At 48.9% G+C, this 20078-nt stretch overlaps 1 protein-coding gene and 2 non-coding genes across 7 annotated transcripts in view; all 3 read right to left on the reverse strand.

Annotated features, from left to right (window-relative positions):
• The window catches only part of SRPX2 (sushi repeat containing protein X-linked 2), a 47175-nt gene that overhangs the window by 11069 nt on the left and 16028 nt on the right, over positions 1-20078 (reverse strand). For 3 of the 5 annotated variants that reach the window (XM_083160311.1, XM_083160313.1, XM_083160314.1), the window contains 2 exons: positions 11269-11410; positions 752-832 (listed from right to left, as the gene is read on the reverse strand). In XM_083160311.1, coding sequence (XP_083016437.1) covers positions 752-832; positions 11269-11410 — 223 coding nt within the window. Of the gene's footprint in view, positions 1-751; positions 833-11268; positions 11411-13630; positions 14293-20078 lie in introns of those variants that run through there. The other 2 variants (XM_083160315.1, XM_083160312.1) reach the window with 2 other exon arrangements.
• Positions 10920-10991, reverse strand: TRNAE-CUC (transfer RNA glutamic acid (anticodon CUC)). The gene has a single exon. It is a non-coding gene; the product is annotated as a tRNA-Glu (tRNA).
• On the reverse strand, positions 18830-18902 carry TRNAA-AGC (transfer RNA alanine (anticodon AGC)). The gene has a single exon. It is a non-coding gene; the product is annotated as a tRNA-Ala (tRNA).

Consider the following 20078-nt stretch of genomic DNA (forward strand, 5'->3'; position numbering starts at 1 on the left):
GGTCATAGTCATAAATCAGAGGAAAGCCTCATGGCGTGTCATAATATTATCTTACAGCAGACACAGATAGATAGATAGATAGATAGATAGGTAGGTAGGTAGATAGATAGATAGAACATAAATTACTGTTGCAGGCTATAAGCAGAATCTTGATATTACCATTTTTCCTTGGTTTGTTTCTTCAGGCTGCTCAGTGGTGTAACTATAAAGTTTAAACCCTGCAAAACAGAGCAGTCCCATTTTTGGGGGAGACTATCCTACTGTCTGACCTGTGGGTTACAGAGTGAGGAACGTTTGGAGTGTCTGAGTCACTTGGGACTCTGTTCAGGAGAGACAGAAAGGCCAGCAGCTCACAGAGTAACGGGCATGACCCTACAGTTACTATAACGGGAGACAAGCACTGATGCCACACCCCTTTTTTGCTGAGGACACACCCTTTTTAAGCATGGACATCAGTCCCATGAACAATGGGAGGTATGCAGTAATACAGCCCATTATGTAGTGTGCTGAAAGGCTTTGGAACACCCCTCTGAGCTCTGTGCCTGAGGCATTGACACACCCACTGCCTAACCCTCCCCCCCCCATCTGCCTTCACATGACTTGCTGAGAGCTCATGTCTCAGGCTTACTGACGTTCCGAGCTGGATCGGTATAACACTGTGGGTAGGCAGTACAGGGGCGTTGAAAAGAAATCCTATATTTTTTTTATAAATGAATAATTCTATATACATGTCCTTGTTTCTGGGTCTTACCTCGGTAGTCTGGCAGGGGTGCGGCCGGGCGGTGTTCCACGTAGACCTCATTGTGGCTGTCATCCGCTGGGTATCCTGAGCCTAATGATACATAAGCAATCATAGGTGATTCATACACCAGGGCTTACACTGCCACAGCCTGCAGGCAAACAGAGGGTTTCCAGCCCTGGTATGTGGTGTGGGAATACACGGCAGGGTTTATTTACTAAGATGGGAGTTCTGTAGAAGATAGGATATTGCCCATTTCAACCAATCAGAATCTACTTCTTATTTATTTAGTACATTATAGAAGATAATAGATAGACTCTGATTGGTTTCCCATAGCAACATCCCATCATTATCATCTATCATCTGTAGATGTAGGATGACAGAGGACATTGCAGGCGTGGGCCATGTTGTAAGATGCAGCAGGTCTCCCGTCCCATCGCTGCTGGTAATGTGTATGTGCTTGCCGACACCGGCTCCCCTGACACGTGCCGACGGAGGTGATGTCGCTGGGGAATCACATCCTGTAGTGTGTGCCGGGCTAGGAGGCAGCAATGCGTTACGCTAACTGTGTTGCACACTGGGCTACTCCAACTGTCCACTCTGTAAAAGACTTCCTACATTCCCCCCACTGTGCGTGTTATACGCTCTGAGTACCAGATGTGACACCGCGCAGATGTTTATAATAACCGGGAATATTATATGGTAGCTCTGAGTCACTCTCCCCACTAAGCATCTCATCCACTGGAGGATTCCCACAGGAAGACACACGGAGCAGACAGACAGTCAGCCCTAAGATAGAAGGCTCGCGCTAACTCACATAAAGATCTTAATGACATCAGCTTTATTACATCACTTCTATAGCCAGCGAGACCATAGCCTGGACAGCGAGAGCGCAGCCTGGACAGCGAGAGCGCAGCCTGGACAGCGAGAGCGCAGCCTGGACAGCGAGACCGCAGCCTGAACAGCGAGAGCGCAGTCTGGACAGCGAGAGCGCAGCCCGGACAGGGAGAGCGCAGCCTGGACAGCGAGAGCACAGCCTGAACAGCGAGAGCGCAGACTGGACAGCGAGAGCACAGCGAGAGCGCAGCCTGGACAGCGAGAGCGCAGCCTGGACAGTGAGACCGCAGCCTGGACAGCGAGAGCGCAGCCTGGACAGCGAGAGCGCAGCCCGGACAGGGAGAGCGCAGCCTGGACAGCGAGAGCACAGCCTGAACAGCGAGAGCGCAGACTGGACAGCGAGAGCACAGCGAGAGCGCAGCCTGGACAGCGAGAGCGCAGCCTGGACAGTGAGACCGCAGCCTGGACAGCGAGAGCGCAGCCTGGACAGTGAGAGCGCAGCCTGGACAGTGAGAGCACAGCGAGAGCACAGATTGGACAGCGAGAGCGCAGCCTGGACAGCGAGAGCGCAGCCTGGACAGCGAGAGCGCAGACTGGACAGCGAGAGCGCAGACTGGACAGTGAGAGCACAGCGAGAGCGCAGCCTGGACAGTGAGAGCACAGCGAGAGCGCAGCCTGGACAGCGAGACCACAGCCTGGACAGCGAGAGCGCAGCCTGGACAGCGAGAGCGCAGACTGGACAGTGAGAGCACAGCGAGAGCGCAGCCCGGACAGGGAGAGCGCAGCCTGGACAGCGAGAGTGCAGCCCAGGCCGAGTCACAGCGTTATACGTCCGCTGGGTCGACCTATTTCATGTGTCAACCCAATGCCGACCTTTTGTCTGTCGATCCTTACGACTGCTCTCTCGTGGGGGTCCATGACCCCCATAGAGGGAGAATAAAATAGGTGGCAGCTCGCCACAGTGCCCGCAGCGTGGCGAGCGCAGCGAGCGCGTAAGGGGCTTCATTGCGCCCCCCCCGCTGTGCAGTCGGGATTCCGACGTCGGAGTAATGACTGTCGGAATCCCGACTGTCGGTGTGTCATACCGCACCCGATGATTTATAACAGAACCAACTCAATGATGAATGGTGTCTGGTCCACCAAAGCGTGACGTGTTAGTGGTGACATAACAGCGGCCACGTATAAGTCTCTCATGCGGCTTAGTGGCGTAGGTCACTCAGGGCCCCATTTATCAATCAATATTTGCGGCGAAATCCTCGAAAACGGGTTAGCCACATATATTAAGTATCCCCCGAATGTATCAGGAATCTCCGACCCCTGCTGCGATCCCCCCTGCACCACTGCCGGCCACATCCCCCGATAGCCCATTGTAGCCTATGGGCTGTACACCGCACTGCTGCTGGGGCAGTGGGGTCGACGGGGGGGGGGGGGGGGCTCAGCGCTAACCGTGCATGTGCAGACCCCCCCGGCGCCCGGCTCAGCACATCACAGGGACGGCCTCCGTTCAGAGGAGCCCTGTTCCTGCAAGCGGGGGTTGATACATCCCACCATTAGGCCCTGAGCGGTAATATTCCGCCCAGATCGCATTGTAACTGCGATCATTGATAAACGGGCCCCTACAGGACACAGCAGCCTGTGGCTCCCATAGAAGACAAGATGACAATGTGCAGTAACTACAGGGTGCTTTGCGGTCTCAGTCACCAAACCCCTGGACATTTGGAAAACATTATAACAGTCAGGAATGGAACAATTTTACCCGCAGCACATTCCTCCTCCTCCCCTTTCCCACCCTGGATGTCCCGCCGTCTCGCTCCCAGGCCTCACAGTGACTGCCGGGAACGTGGCCTGTTCTCTGTGGATGGGGAACCGCAGGAAGTCGCAGTTTAGAGAGCACTTTGGTCTGTTTCTGTTTATATCTTTGTTTTTCCTGCTGGACATTATATTATTCCAAGCCGCGGTCCCCTTCTGACACCGTGGGGAGTGGAGTAAGTGAGCGAGGGCTCCTATTGCCCCTTTCCTGCCCCTGCGCTAGTGATTGCAGAACAAGCTTTGTGTCGCCCCACGTTCCACCTGTAATCACTACACTACTAGCTGCAGGGTGCAGCGCTGGGAAAGGCGAAGTGACGACCCCCGTCCCTGCCGCCTGGGTATGATCCTGATAACGCCACGTCTGAGCATGTGCTAGGGGTAATACAGGTCCTGGGGAACTGAGAGGGAGTATGGGGGTATAGGACTGCCAGGGAGACACAAGAGCACACCCAAGATGGCGGAACCATGCCCCTCTAAACAGGAAGCACCACATATAAATAGTGCCCAGTATGCGCAATGAACTGTCACTGGTGATACTCAGGGTCCTATAGATCTCCAGGCGGGGTGGAAGGCGGCGCTGACCGGTTCGCTAGGCTGCGAGTATACGCATCCTAACAAAAAGGTCTGAATCAGGCCCTTAGGGAGGCGCAGACTAATGCGGACTGAGGAACATGAGTGCTCCTGCCTCCAAATACTCTCACGGATGTCCAGTCTATGGACCTGTGGGAAACATGCTAGGACGACACCAAGAAGGTTGACATTGATTAGGTCGACCAATAAAGGTTGACAGTGCTGAGGCGGACACATGAAATGGGTCGACATGGCTAAGGTGGACAGGGTCAGAAGGTTGACACAAGCATTTGGTCGACAATCGGAAGATCGACAGTAAAAAGGTCAAATTTTCTTGTTTAGCCGACGGCTGATATTTCCTGCCCTGCCATCCACTAGGGCACGGGCGGGGATTATAGTAGTGACAAAAGCATCCTGAGCGGAGGGAGCCATACGAGGGGACGCGGTGCACTGATACTCTGTCCATGCCGATGTTTGGGACAAAAAAAAACATGAAAAACTCATGTCAACCTTATGCTTGTGAGAGTGTTGACCTTCCGACCAGGAAAAGACCATATGACTTTGGTTGACCCTGTCGGCCTTTAGTGATCAACCAAATGTACATATTATACATATCTATTGTGTTGATCCTATGAGCCATTCGCACTGATGTATAAACATTCTAGACATCTCTGTTGCAAACAGCATTGAACACACCGTTATTTGTCACCCGAGGCACCGGGCGGGAGGCAGGAACGTCCCCAAAAAATGGGACGTTCCTTGAAAAAGCCGGACAGTTTGGAGGTATGACACTGCCACCTACACACTTTGCTGCGCACTGTCCCCTCCCATCAGTTACAAAATTAAATACTAATATAATGAAAATGAAAATATATCCCGGCCTCATCGGTGTGCCCCCTGCAAGTGCCATCCCTAGGGTCCTAGTTAGGAATCTACCACTGGTGAGGGTATCTCCCTCAATGCCTCTGTCCCTTACCTCATGAGTAAATGTGGAACCGTCCTCCAGGGACAAATACTGGTATATGTAGGCTTACTGTAATATCCCTCTAACCGGGACACTCGTGGATTACACAGGCTCTGTAGCTGATTAAATGGAGTGAAATAAAGGCTTGAAGTCAGCCGGCCACAGAACCTATGACTGCACTGCACCCTGGCTGCATTTCTATGGGATTCATGATGAAATGTGCCTGGACACAGTGGTCAGTCGCTAATAATTAGGTAGCGCCCCCTCCTTTTCATCATTCAGACTTGCAACCAATAAAAAGGATGATACATACCTCCCAACATGACCCTCTCCAGGAGGGACACGTTGCTTTGTTCCCGGACTTCCCTCTTAATGTGTGATTGCCTTCACCTGTTCTAAACAGGTTAATTGGTAAGAAAGGTGTTTCAACACAGATGATCGTCATCAGAAAAGAAGTTCAGGAATAGAGCATTCTGTCCCTCCAAGAGAGGGTCATGTTGGGAGGTATGCAATAACATCACTATACTGCCGGGACAGAATTACACCCATGCAATAACATCACTATACTGCTGGGACAGAATTACACCCATGCAATAAGATCGCTATACTGCTGGGACAGAATTACACCCATGCAATAACATCTCTATACTGCTGGGACAGAATTACACCCATGAAATAACATCTCTATACTGCCGGGACAGAATTACACCCACGCAATAACATCTCTATACTGCCGGGACAGAATTACACCCATGCAATAACATCTCTATACTGCCGGGACAGAATTACACCCATGCAATAACATCTCTATACTGCCGAGACAGAATTACACCCACGCAATAACATCTCTATACTGCCGGGACAGAATTACACCCATGCAATAACATCTCTATACTGCCGGGACAGAATTACACTCATGCAATAACATCTCTATACTGCCGAGACAGAATTACACCCACGCAATAACATCTCTATACTGCCGGGACAGAATTACACCCATGCAATAACATCTCTATACTGCCGGGACAGAATTACACCCATGCAATAACATCACTATACCGCTTGGACAGAATTACACCCATGCAATAACATCTCTATACTGCCGGGACAGAATTACACCCATGCAATAACATCACTATACCGCTTGGACAGAATTACACCCATGCAATAACATCACTATACCGCTTGGACAGAATTACACCCATGAAATAACATCTCTATACTGCCGGGACAGAATTACACCCATGCAATAACATCTCTATACTCCTGGGACAGAATTACACCCATGCAATAACATCTCTATACTGCCGGGACAGAATTACACCCATGCAATAACATCACTACACTGCTGGGACAGAATTACACCCATGCAATAACATCTCTATACTGCCGGGACAGAATTACACCCATGCAATAACATCACTATACTGCTTGGACAGAATTACACCCATGCAATAACATCTCTATACTGCCTGGACAGAATTACACCCATGCAATAACATCACTATACCGCTTGGACAGAATTACACCCATAAAATAACATCTCTATACTGCCGGGACAGAATTACACCCATGCAATAACATCACTATACTGCTGGGACAGAATTACACCCATGCAATAACATCGCTATACTGCTGGGACAGAATTACACCCATGCAATAACATAACTAGACCCTATACTGACGGGACAGAATTACACCCATGCAATAACATCTCTATACTGCCGGGGCAGAATTACACCCATGCAATAACATCACTATCCTGCCGGGACAGAATTACACCCATGCAATAACATCGCTATACTGCTGGGACAGAATTACACCCATGCAATAACATAACTAGACCCTATACTGCCGGGACAGAATTACACCCATGCAATAACATCGCTATACTGCTGGGACAGAATTACACCCATGCAATAACATAACTAGACCCTATACTGACGGGACAGAATTACACCCATGCAATAACATCTCTATACTGCCGCGGCAGAATTACACCCATGCAATAACATCACTAGACCCTATACTGACGGGACAGAATTACACCCATGCAATAACATCACTATACTCCTGGGACAGAATTACACCCATGCAATAACATCACTATACTGCTGGGACAGAATTACACCCATGCAATAACATCACTATACTGCTGGGACAGAATTAAACCCATGCAATAACATCTCTATACTGCTGGGACAGAATTACACCCACGCAATAACATCTCTATACTGCCGGGACAGAATTACACCCATGCAATAACATCTCTAGACCGCTGGGACAGAATTACACCCATGCAATAACATCACTATACTGCTGGGACAGAATTACACCCATGCAATAACATCACTATACTGCCGGGACAGAATTACACCCATGCAATAACATCGCTATACTGCCGGGACAGAATTACACCCATGCAATAACATCACTATACTGCCGGGACAGAATTACACCCATGCAATAACATCTCTATACTGCTGGGACAGAATTACACCCATGCAATAACATCACTATACTGCTGGGACAGAATTACACCCATGCAATAACATCACTATACTGCTGGGACAGAATTACACCCATGCAATAACATTGCTATACTGCCGGACAGAATTACACCCATGCAATAACATCACTATACTGCTGGGACAGAATTACACCCATGCAATAACATCACTATACTGCCGGGACAGAATTACACCCATGCAATAACATCTCTATACTGCTGGGACAGAATTACACCCATGCAATAACATCACTATACCACTGGGACAGAATTACACCCACGCAATAACATCACTATACTCCTGGGACAGAATTACACCCATGCAATAACATCACTATACTGCTGGGACAGAATTACACCCATGCAATAACATCACTATACTGCTGGGACAGAATTACACCCATGCAATAACATCTCTATACTGCTGGGACAGAATTACACCCACGCAATAACATCTCTATACTGCCGGGACAGAATTACACCCATGCAATAACATCTCTATACCGCTTGGACAGAATTACACCCATGCAATAACATCACTATACTGCTGGGACAGAATTACACCCATGCAATAACATCACTATACTGCCGGGACAGAATTACACCCATGCAATAACACCTCTATACTGCTGGGACAGAATTACACCCAGGCAATAACATCACTATACTGCTGGGACAGAATTACACCCATGCAATAACATCACTATACTCCTGGGACAGAATTACACCCATGCAATAACATCACTATACTGCCGAGACAGAATTACACCCATGCAATAACATCACTATACTGCTGGGACAGAATTACACCCATGCAATAACATCACTATATTGCCGGGACAGATTTACACCCATGCAATAACACCTCTATACTGCTGGGACAGAATTACACCCAGGCAATAACATCACTATACTGCCGGGACAGAATTACACCCATGCAATGACATCACTAGACCCTATACTGACGGGAAGTACAGGAGACTATATAACCTCATACAGAACCCTGTATAAGAGCCTCCTGCAGGGACCTCAGGGATGGCTGACACATCGGAGAACAATCTGAATGATGACGCAGAATAAAGCTGTAACAGCCCTCATGAATTTTGCAGAAGGGGCCCTATGAGGATTTGATTCTGTATTATATTATGACATAGGGGTAAGGGGTTGACTTAATGAAGGTCGACAAGGCTTAGGTTGATATCTCATATAGGTCAACACAGCTAAGGTTGACAGGGCTGGAAGGTCGACATGAACATTAGGTCGACAATGGGAAGGTGATGAAACATACAGAATGAGAACTTACAGAGAACTTACGGGGAGACTGAACAACGTACAAAGGGGGCACCAGGGCTGCGGAGGTCTCCTATGTAAGTGATTGTTTCCTCCTTTTGGGGAAGGGTCACTGAGTCGACCACTGAAGGTTGACAGGACTGAGCTTAACACCTGAAATAGGTCGACATGGCTAATGTCAACAGGGTCGGAAGGTTGACACAAGCATTTGGTCAAAAATGGGATGGTCGACAGTCAAAGGGTCAACATTAGTTTTTTCACTTTTTTTATCCAAATACGACGCAGTCGGCATGGACACCGTCTAATTGTGCCGCGTCCCCTCGCATGGCATGGGAACACTATTATATTCTCCCACCACGCCGTAGTATGTGCGGCATTAAATACCGCACATGTCGGCTAAAAAAACGTGAAAATGTTGATATTCCCATTTTCGACCTATTGCTTGTGTTGTGTTGATATTCCCCTTCCAACCCTGTTGGCCTTAGCCATGTCGACCTATTTTAAGTGTCGACCTTCAGTGGTCATTGACCTAATGCATGTCGACTTTATTAGTGTCGACCTAATGACCTTATCCCCTCCTCTTATATCCCGCTTGCTGAGCGTCCAGGTTCCTATAAATATCCCCCGGCAAGAACACGAATAAATCCCAGACAGACGGCAAATATTGAAACAAATCCTCCGCTTCCAGAAGTGAATAATGAAAAGACGTCTGGTTCCAAATCCCCGAATCATCTCCCTGCTGCAGCCGCTCCGCTGCATCCTGCTGAGTCATCGTTTCTTGTTTAGTTGTCCGCCATCCAGTAATTCAGCTCTGGCTGCTGCAAGTCCTGGATCTGGGGTGCGGGTCCACTGGGTCAACAGTGTCTAGGTGAACCCCAAAAGTTTGACATACACACGGTCAACATTCACAAAAGGTTGACACAAAGGGTCAACGTGGAAAATGTCGACACAGGAATAGGTTGGAATGAGTTTTTCGACTATTTTGGCGTCGATGTCGCCACCTCTGCGCAGTTTATTATTCTGAATCGTAGTCCACATGAATAGTAAAGTTTGATCAACTCATGCTGACCTATTCTTGCGTCGACCTGTCCCATGTCAACATTTTGCTTGTGTCAGCATTTTGTCTATGTCTACCATGTGCATATTGCCCGTATGGTATCACTGTCAACCCATTATCCGGGTCCCCTACTGCACACATCAGTATGGGGACAGTTAAAGATCATACATACCATACTGTCCCTTTAAACCAGGACACTCATTAATTACACAGGTTCTGGGGCATGCAGGCTTGGAGTCAGACAGCCACAGAACCTGTGTAATTCATGAGTGTCCCAGTTTAAAGGGACAGTATGGTAATCCTTATCATACGAACACAGAAGGGGGAGGAAACCTCAACCACTGTACTGGTCTGACAAGAGAGGGGAATGTGCAAACTCTCCCTAATTTCCATGTGTAACAGATTGGCAGGATCAGCTGTTTTACACATGAATTCATTCCAGAGAAAAGCAGCCTGTGGAACCACAAATAGCAGCAGTCCTGCAACCTGGGTTCTACATAATTTACCTACAGTAAGGGAACTTGTGTCTCTCCAGCTGCTGTGGAACTTTATGCTGCTCCCCCCACCTAGGTGGTAAAGGCCATTATTCTGGTTCACTCGCAAAGGCATATTCCATCTCAAATGGACAAAACCATGTGCACTGCAGGTGGGGTAGATGTAACTTGTGCAGAGAGAATTAGATTTGGGTGGGGTTTTACTTAAAGTGAGATCTATATTGCAGTGTAAAATGAAAGCAGTCAGTATTTACCCTGCACAGAAACAAAATAACCCACCCAAATCTAATTCTCTCTGCACATGTTGCATCTGCCCCACCTGCAGTGCACATGGTTTTGTCTATTTGAGAAGGGATTTGCCTTTGCGAGTGAACCAGAATAAGGGCCAAAGTATCAGCAATGTGACAGTAGTAGCAACCTGAACACAGACAACAGGAAATACATTGTATTATCATGAAGCCTCCTAGCCACGCCCCCTGCTGAGTCATGTGACCAAGCTATCGTCTCACTACACAGAACTGCTGGATGGAAGAATGACATTGTACAAATGCAGCGAATGTGTTTTATTGCTGTGATACAACAGTGGCAGTGTCATTGTGTAAAAATATACATATGGCAGCGTGTTTTAAATAACTAAAACAAAAATGTCATTCCCTGACCGGGAATCGAACCCGGGCCGCGGCGGTGAGAGCGCCGAATCCTAACCACTAGACCACCAGGGAAGCTCTGAGATGCACCAGGAAAATGTTCTCTGTTGAACTCAGTTTCCTGCCATATATCCCACGTGTGTCAGCTACATGTTACATGGATGTTACTTCTGTGCTACATGCATTCAACAATTTTTCCCAATATGTGTTTTTTATATTTTTTGATTATTAAGAGATGTTTCCTGTGCGTTGTTCCAGAGCGGAAGCTGACTGGAAAGTAATGGGAAAAGCCAATAGACTCAACATGATTAAAATAGCAAAACTCTGGAAAGTATAAAGAAAGACAATTTACCTTCATAGTACCGCGAGGCCGCAGTGGCTGGCGCCTTGGCAAGGGCAAGAAGCAGCAGCAGCATTGGTTGTTCCATGGAAGCTACCGTGTGCCGGACGCTGGCGTGTTCCTGCCAGGAATAAGGAGACTCTTCCAGCAAGTTCTGCAGAGATAATGGATTTAGCAGCTGAATACAGCACAGTGTATAATCTGTCCTGTGTAAGTGATCTTTATATTGCGGTCTTGCTGAATAATACCCCTTTTACACCGCCGAAAAATCTGGGTCAGCGGCGGGTCAGACCCGGATCTTCGGCGGTGTAAATCCCTAACGCCGTGTCCCTTTACACGGGACTTCTACCCAGGTCCTGACCTGGGTAGAACACGGCTAGGACCTGGGTAGAGGGCGGTGTAAATGGGAACGCCGGGTCGGATGAATGGGGAACGTCCAACCTGCGGACCGCAGCGTCCGCAGGTTGGACGGGTTGTCAGCCTGACAGTCACTGACAGCCGGCGCTGCTGTCTGCTATTCCCTGCAGACAGCAGCAGCAGCGGGGGAGGGAGGTGAACGGATGCCTGTGTGCGGCATACATTCACCTCCTGTGCGACGGTGGGGGGAGTGTGCGCGGGGACTGGGGGCAGCCTAGCAGCTTACCTTAGTGCTGGGCTGCCCCCAGCAGCGTTCCGGTCCGGCGGCGGCATGCTGCGGTGATTGACGCTTGGAGATGACATCGCGCTGTCATCTCCAAGCTCCGGGGGGGGGGGGGGGGGGGTGCGGGTCGGGCTGTCCGCCTGGTGTAAATGGCACTAAACGCCAGGTCGCACCCGGCTTGAACCTGTTTCTAAAAAAGCCGGGTGCGACCCGGCGTTTTGGTGTAAAAGGGGTATTAAGGAGCACTACACCCAAAGTATATGCTTTATCACATTATCTCTCTCGCACACACATTGGGCCTCATTCAGACCTGCTCGCTAAGCTGCATATATTCGGAGTCTAGCGAGCAGTTTAACACATACCTACCCGCAAGGAATGGCCGGGAGGGTGGCGAAAATCTGGTCCCTTTCCTGGACTTCCGGAAAGGTTGGGCAAGCCTCCCGCATTTAGCAGGGCCCACCTGCATCAGCCCCCGCACTCCCTCCCTCTGAAGAGCCATGAATTATGGCATTTACAGGAATGGGATGTGGCTTAATGTCGGTAAGCTCTGCCCCCCAGAGTCTCCACTCCAGGCTTCTCCGGGAGAGGGGACACACAAAGTAGGTAAGTATGGGTTTAACGCCGCCTCGGTTAACGTACAAACCCCGCCCCCACCGCCCAGATCCCCCCATTATGCTGTGTGTGTGCTTGAATTTTTTTCTCTGTTCGCAGCCAAAAAGTAGCCAACGGTCTACTGCGAATTGGGGGCGGGCGCTAATGTCATGTGACCGAGCAAGCAGGGGCACACCGGTGCATTTCGATGGGTCTTAGTCGGCCCCATTGCACACTAGTTTCTGATGGCTTCTTAATAAGAAAAGTGGTGATGTTGTCAACAGCGGGAATGATAGAATCTGATTGGTTGTTATGGGCAACATCACCTCTCTTCGATTTTAGAAGCTTTAGTAAATGAAGGAAGGAACAGTTCCAGTGCGCATGCACATTACCTAGCCAGGGATGGTTGCGTTATAATAGGCCAGCCCAGTATGTAACAAAGCGGTAATAAAGCGTGGCTGCGTCGTATGAGGGGGCGTGACTACGCCATTCTGCGAGATTCGGGCCTCACCCTAAGATCCTGAAAGCTCAGCATGGCCACATTACGGGGATACAACCATTGGCCGATGGTCAAAACACTGACAAGGTCAATATACGGACATTTAAAATGTCGACAGGTCAAAAAGTCAACATGTGTGTTTCTTTTTTTTTTACTTTAAAACCGACTTGCGATCCAAGAGTTAGATTATTATAGTGTGCCGAGCGCAGCAAGCCACGCGAGGGGACACGGTACACTCGTATGGTGTCCATGTCGACAAAGACACCCCAAAAAATGAAAAACAACATGTCTACTTTTAAACCTGTCGACATTTTAAATGTTGGCATTTCGCCCCAGATTGTCCTGATTGTACAGACACCAACGAGGTTGAAGCTGCTTCCTAATGTGTCAGCAAGGGAATAGCAGGAACGTCACGATGCCTGGTTAGTTAGCTGTTCCACAAATGATGGGAATGGACTCTGGAAAGATGACCTTTGAGGTTCTAGGTGTGACAAGCTGATCAGCTGTAACCTTCTCTATCTCCCATTAGGAACAAGACCTGCTGCCCCTGGTCCTAGCTCATTTCTCCAACAATCCAGAGAGAACTGTCCCTGAACACTGTCCTGTACATCACCCGCTGGTGCACACATGGAGAACCCCCTTACCAGTAACGCTGAGCAGATGACGCCTCTTCCCTGCTCCTGGCAGCCAGGATCCAGCTGCTGGGTGTCAGAACACCGGTCCCACAGTCCAGATGTGCAGCCGTCAGACCTCTTCTGGCTCTATACAGTCATAGCGGAGGAGAGGGATGGATTTAGGGGGGTGGAGGAGGAACCGCTGCCAAACAGCAGCTTGGCTTTGTCCGCACTTGATTGTGGAAAACTGTGGACAAACATGTCCTCCCCTTTTAAAGTTGCATTGCCTGCTTTTATATTATTGTGTGTTTGCGTGGTGAGACCGCGGTCCGCACCCGCTCATTACACTGCACAGAAGATGCATCTGATCATAGGGAAACTTGGCACATGGAACCTGCTTCGTACAATTGGTTCCAGCCAGGGCCGGCAAATCTTCATCTTACTGCTTCCACCAGCACCCACACACCAGTATCGACTATCCAGAACCTCAGGTAAAAATGTGGAGGTGGCTTCTTAGAAGTCCAAAACCTGACATTTGCATTAAGGACAACAAGGAAACCTCCCTAAGAAGCATCGTTCAATGTGTCAAGGTCAGATGTAGGAGAGCCCCCCAGATTCTGGAGACCCTTGGCAACTGCCGAATGGTAGATCCGGTCCTAGTTACTTCTGGTGATGTTATCACTCCATCAATATGATATTAGTTACAAATATAAGGTATAAGTCTGGAGGGGACCACATGATATATTTCTGGGAGGGATGGGTGGGGGGCTGCATCCCAATAGGGTCAATTTTAGGACCTCCCATGGAGCATTAAGGGAAGAGCCTAGGAATTTAGTTCATGGCTTTGCTGTGCTGGACATGGTCTGGGCAGATTGGGGACACTGCCTAATATGCCCTGCTTTCTAAATCAGTTACTTTCGTAGATGAGGGGTGCACAATTTATTTAGACTGGAAGCTCTTGTGATCAGCGTGGCAAACCAGTGGCGAATCCACGGGAGGGGCTGAACTACAGTTCAAAATTCAAATATGGGAGCCACACCCACTGCCACCAACTGCTATTCCAAACTGACTGACACTGGCAGTGGTTGTGGCTCCCCTATTTGAATTTTGAACTGTTCTTCAGTCCCCCCTCTGGATCCACCACTGCCGGAAACCCAATAATAGCACAGGCCAATCTTTTCCAGAGACAGACTGGGCGCTAGAAAGTTTTAGTTACGACACTGTTGGGAGACACAGACCTTGAGTCACCTACAAAATGGAGGCACACCACCCCTATTTGTAGAACTTTGTTGGCGCCACCCCCTCTCTGCACCCAAACTGTGCACTACATGTGACAAGAAAGCAGGACCCATCCTGCACATCGGACATGTATGTAATCCATTCGGTTTACCTACACCTCTGTATAAGGCCCAAAGCTTTGAACTCGTCAGTGAGAGATAATTATCTGTGTTGCACAATATACTCGAGTCCCTGTAATGAGAGGAGCTTAGAGGAGACAGTGAAATGCCTTTCATGTCGGAATACCCGGTGTCTGCTGTGTCGGTATTAGAGCGTCTGTCAAGGGGAGGGTGCAGCCCATGGATAGGGGCGAGGGAGGGACTAGGAGATCCACCCTCTCTTCTACGGACCACTGCTGCTGACAGGTCAGTCTTCTGTGGGGGCTGTCCGCTTAATGTGTGGATTTGTTTTTTTCCTGTGGAGTCCAATGTGTTTATTTGTTACCTGTGTGGGCTGTGTGTGTTTTTAAAAAACAACAATAATAAAATAATTCCTATTGGATATAGTTGGGGGCACTCTAGAAGTTCTCACCCAGGTGCTAGTGGACCTGGAGTGTACATGCCGACTTTGGTGCCCCCTTCTCGGGCAGGGGGGCAGCCAGATCAAAGTTTTGAGATTATGGCATTCAGAGAAACAGGTAGACAGATATACGTCAGGGAATATATACCATGTAAGGATATGAATTTATTGTGCACTAATGACTGTTCCTTAGTGATCATGATGTCGTCACCATGGCACTGACATATCCTAAAGCTTAAGACCCCCATACACCTGTGTATCTTCTCCAAGGAGAGAAGTCGCATGTGATCCCCTAGAACTGTCCGGCAGGTTCCCGGGAAGCAGGATCACATATGATACAATCTTTGTGGTTCTTTTGCATATAATGTATCTTATTCGACCTCGGTAAGTGCTGCAGGATCTGCCAGCACTTGTGAGCTCCGGCCCTACTGCGCACGGGACCACGAATCGGAGACAAGACACAATCAATTGTCACTTTTGGTACTTGTTTCTTATCACGGCCACAATCGCGGGCATCGTGTGCCTTAACTTTAAGGCACACGATGCCCGCGATGCCCGCGATTTCCTTTGAAAAAAACAGTACTCGGGTACATCGCGTCGGTCGTGTGCCTTAAGAAGGCACACGACGCGACCGACGCAATGCCCACGATTTCCCCATAGGCTTCAATGTTAAAATATTTAACATTGAAGCCTATGCGATGGACCCGATTTGTCCATAGGCTTCAATGTTAAAATATTTTGACATTGAAACTGAGTCCATTTAACATAGTAAAAAATGGGAAAAGGTAGAATAAGGGCCATTTCTCATTGGCTATGGCCCCGTCATGTGTGTAAAAAATAATGGCCCCCCATTGTGTCCGCCACCCCCCACGATTAACGCGAACCCGAAGCGTGGCGAGCGCAGCGAGCCCGCGAGGGGCGGCGGTGCGCGTCCTCCGACCTTTTCATTCCCCTACTATCCACGTCGGCGTGGAGTTGAGAATAGATTAGTGTGGCGAGCGCAGCGAACCACCGAGCCCGAAGCGTGGCGAGCGCAGCGAGCCCCGCGAGGGGACGCTGATACCTGTGAAGCCCGCGAGGGGACGCAGGGATCTGTGAAGGTATCAGCGTCCGCTCGCCACGCTTCGGGCTCGGTGGCTCGCTGCGCTCGCCACACTAATCTATTCTCAACTCCACGCCAACGTGGATAGTAGGGGAATGAAAAGGTCGGAGGACGCGCACCGCCACCCCTCGCGGGCTCGCTGCGCTCGCCACGCTTCGGGTTTGCGTCAATCGTGGGGGTGGCGGCCACAATGGGGGCCATTATTTTTTACACGCATGAGGGGGCCATCCCCAATGAGAAATGGCCCATATTGGCCCTTTTACCATTTTATACTATGTTAAATGGACTCAGTTTCAATGTTAAAAAAATTTAACATTGAAGCCTATGGAGAAATCGGGTACATCGCGTCGGTCACGTCGTGTGCGTTTTGGTATGCACCCGACGCGACCGACACAATTTTTTCCGACACGACCACCACGATAGAAATTGTGGTGGCCGTGCTAGGAAACAAGTACCTCACTTTTCACCCAAATTTTTCGTCCCTTTCTGTCGGAATCGGATGAAAAGTGCCCAAATTGCACAAGTGTACGGCCAACTTTACTCTTAGAAAGACAACAGTTCATTAGCAAAATATCTGTGTTATCAATTAAGCACATTATTATTTATTCAGATCTGATCGCAGTACAAATTTGTTTGAAAAATGGGCAAAACCATGTGCACTGCAGGTGGGGCAGATGTAACATGTGCAGAGAGAGTTAGATTTGGGTGAGTTATTTTGTTTCTGTGGGTGCTGGACGGGGTCCCGACAGTTTGGATCCCGACAGTCATTTACCCAACTGTTAAAACACAGACAGACGGGTTCCCGACGGCCACCGGCTATTCTCCCTCGTGGGTGTCCGCGACCCCCATAGAGGGAGAATAGAATAACCTGCAGAGTGGCGAATGCAGCGAGCCCGCAAGGGGCTTTGTTGCGCTCGCCATGCTGTCTGAGTCCGGCCAGTCGGGATCCTGACGTCGGGCTAATGACTGTTGGGATCCCGACTGTCGGAACCCTGTACCACACCCGTTTCTGTGCAGGGTAAATGTCTGGCTGCATTATTTTTGCATTGCAATTTAGATTTCAGTTTCAACACACCCCACCCAAATTTAATTCTCTCTGAACATGTTACATCTGCCCCACCTGCAGTGCACATGGTTTTGTCCATTTTCCAAACAAATTTGTACTGCGATCAGATCTGAATAAGGGCCATTGTCTACAGTGACAACTTTCATTTAGTTTGAGCTAAACAGTGTAAAAGCCTCAAATGAAATCCGACACTGGTGCCATTGCTATATGACCCGACACTGGTGCCGTTGCTATACGACCCGACACCGGTGCCGTTGCTATACGACCCGACACCGGTGCCGTTGCTATACGACCCGACACTGGTGCCGTTACTATAAGACCCGACACTGGTGCCGTTGCTATACGACCCGACACCGGTGCCATTGCTAGAAGACCCGACACTGGTGTTGTTGCTATACGACCCGACACTGGTGTTGTTACTATAAGACCCGACACTGGTGCCGTTGCTATAAGACCCGACACTGGTGCCATTGCTATACAACCTGACACTGGTGCCGTTGCTATACGACCCGACACTGGTGTCGTTGCTATACGACCCGACACTGGTGCCGTTGCTATACGACCCGACACTGGTGCCGTTGCTATACGACCCGACACTGGAACCGTTGCTATACGACCCGACACTGGTGCCGTTGCTATACGACCCGACACTGGTGCCGTTGCTATACGACCCGACACTGGTGCCGTTGCTATAAGACCCGACACTGGTGCCGTTGCTATAAGACCCGACACTGGTGCCGTTGCTATAAGACCCGACACTGGTGCCGTTGCTATAAGACCCGACACTGGTGCCGTTGCTATAAGACCCGACACTGGAGCCATTGCTATAGGACCTGACACTGGTGCAGTTTCTAAGTGTCTCTGTGGCGCAATCGGTTAGCGCGTTCGGCTGTTTACCGAAAGGTTGGTGGTTCAAGCCCACCCAGGGACGTTCGTTTTTCTTTGTCTACAGAATTGTCCTGTAACAAATTTTTCACTGAATTTAACAAGATTCTTTATTATTTCTAACCAATAATCAGCTCTAAGAGCAGAATAATTGCTGCGGATCAGTCACAGGGACCTATAACCACAAGAACTGGTAGCAGAAATATATCAAGGAGTAAATACACAGAACTCAGGCTGCTTCAATGTCACCCGAAACAACCTTAATATAACTTATCACTATGTTGGGGCTTCTAAAGCAAACATAAAACTAATGAAGTCATTTATTTTAGTGATTTATTGAAGCAGATATTATTGGAATTATGGTCACCAAAAATTCATATGGAGAATGCGGGCATCGATCCCGCTACCTCTCGCATGCTAAGCGAGCGCTCTACCATCTGAGCTAATTCCCCCTGCCTCTGACTGTGGCCAGACAGTGTCTGGAGGTCATGAGAGCCACAAGGTGAGACGGGGCAGTGAGAAGACGTCTGTGTGTGATAATCAGTATATAAAATATAAGTGCACAGCGTCTATTCACCACCACTCTGCCGATGTACAATGGTTTTTCCATTAATATGAGAATAAAAGACTATTTTTTAAATATATTTTTTCCCAGGTCTCGGGACACGGAGCATAGCTCCGCCCTCAACATCCATGAAGCCCCACCCCCATGTTGTGATTGACCATTCACTGAAAGAACACGGATAACCCTAGATGGGTACTATTTATTATCTCCCACATAGTCAGCGACCATCGATGGCCACTTGCAGTTTCACAATCAATGGTAACCATCGATAGTAGGTGCACTGATGGCCATCCCTAATCTCTGGAGCTTCTGGGGAGAAATGTAATCTAGCCCACATTACACTGTTACATCATAGTTACCTCCCCTCTTGCATTCTGCAGGAGACTCCCTGACATAGCAGCAATCTCCCTCTCTCCCTCATTAGTCTAGCAATCTCCCTCATCTCCCCTAGCCCACATTACACTGTTACATCATAGTTACCTCCCCTCTTGCATTCTGCAGGAGACTCCCTGACATAGCAGCAATCTCCCTCTCTCCCTCATTAGTCTAGCAATCTCCCTCATCTCCCCTAGCCCACATTACACTGTTACATCATAGTTACCTCCCCTCTTGCATTCTGCAGGAGACTCCCTGACATAGCAGCAATCTCCCTCTCTCCCTCATTAGTCTAGCAATCTCCCTCATGTCACCGAGCCCACATTACACTGTTACACCATAGTTACCTACCCACCTGCATTGTGCAGGAGACTCCCTGAAATAACAACAATCTCCCTGAGCAGGCTACACATCTCCCTCATGTCACCTAGCCCACATTACACTGTTACATCATAGTTACCTCCCCTCCTGCATTCTGCAGGAGACTCCCTGACATAGCAGCAATCTCCCTCTCTCCCTCATTAGTCTAGCAATCTCCCTAATTTCCCCTAGCCCATATTAAACCTTTTTTTCACTATAAAACTTAAAAACCAGCTGGTTCACTCAATATGGACTTACTTTCTTAGCCACCAACACAAATTTTTACCTTCCCTTTTTTAAAGGTATTTTTAGTGGCCACAATATTGGG

The sequence above is a fragment of the Crinia signifera genome, chromosome 9, assembly GCF_055691185.1.
Source record: "Crinia signifera chromosome 9, ASM5569118v1, whole genome shotgun sequence".
NCBI lineage: Eukaryota > Metazoa > Chordata > Amphibia > Anura > Myobatrachidae > Crinia > Crinia signifera.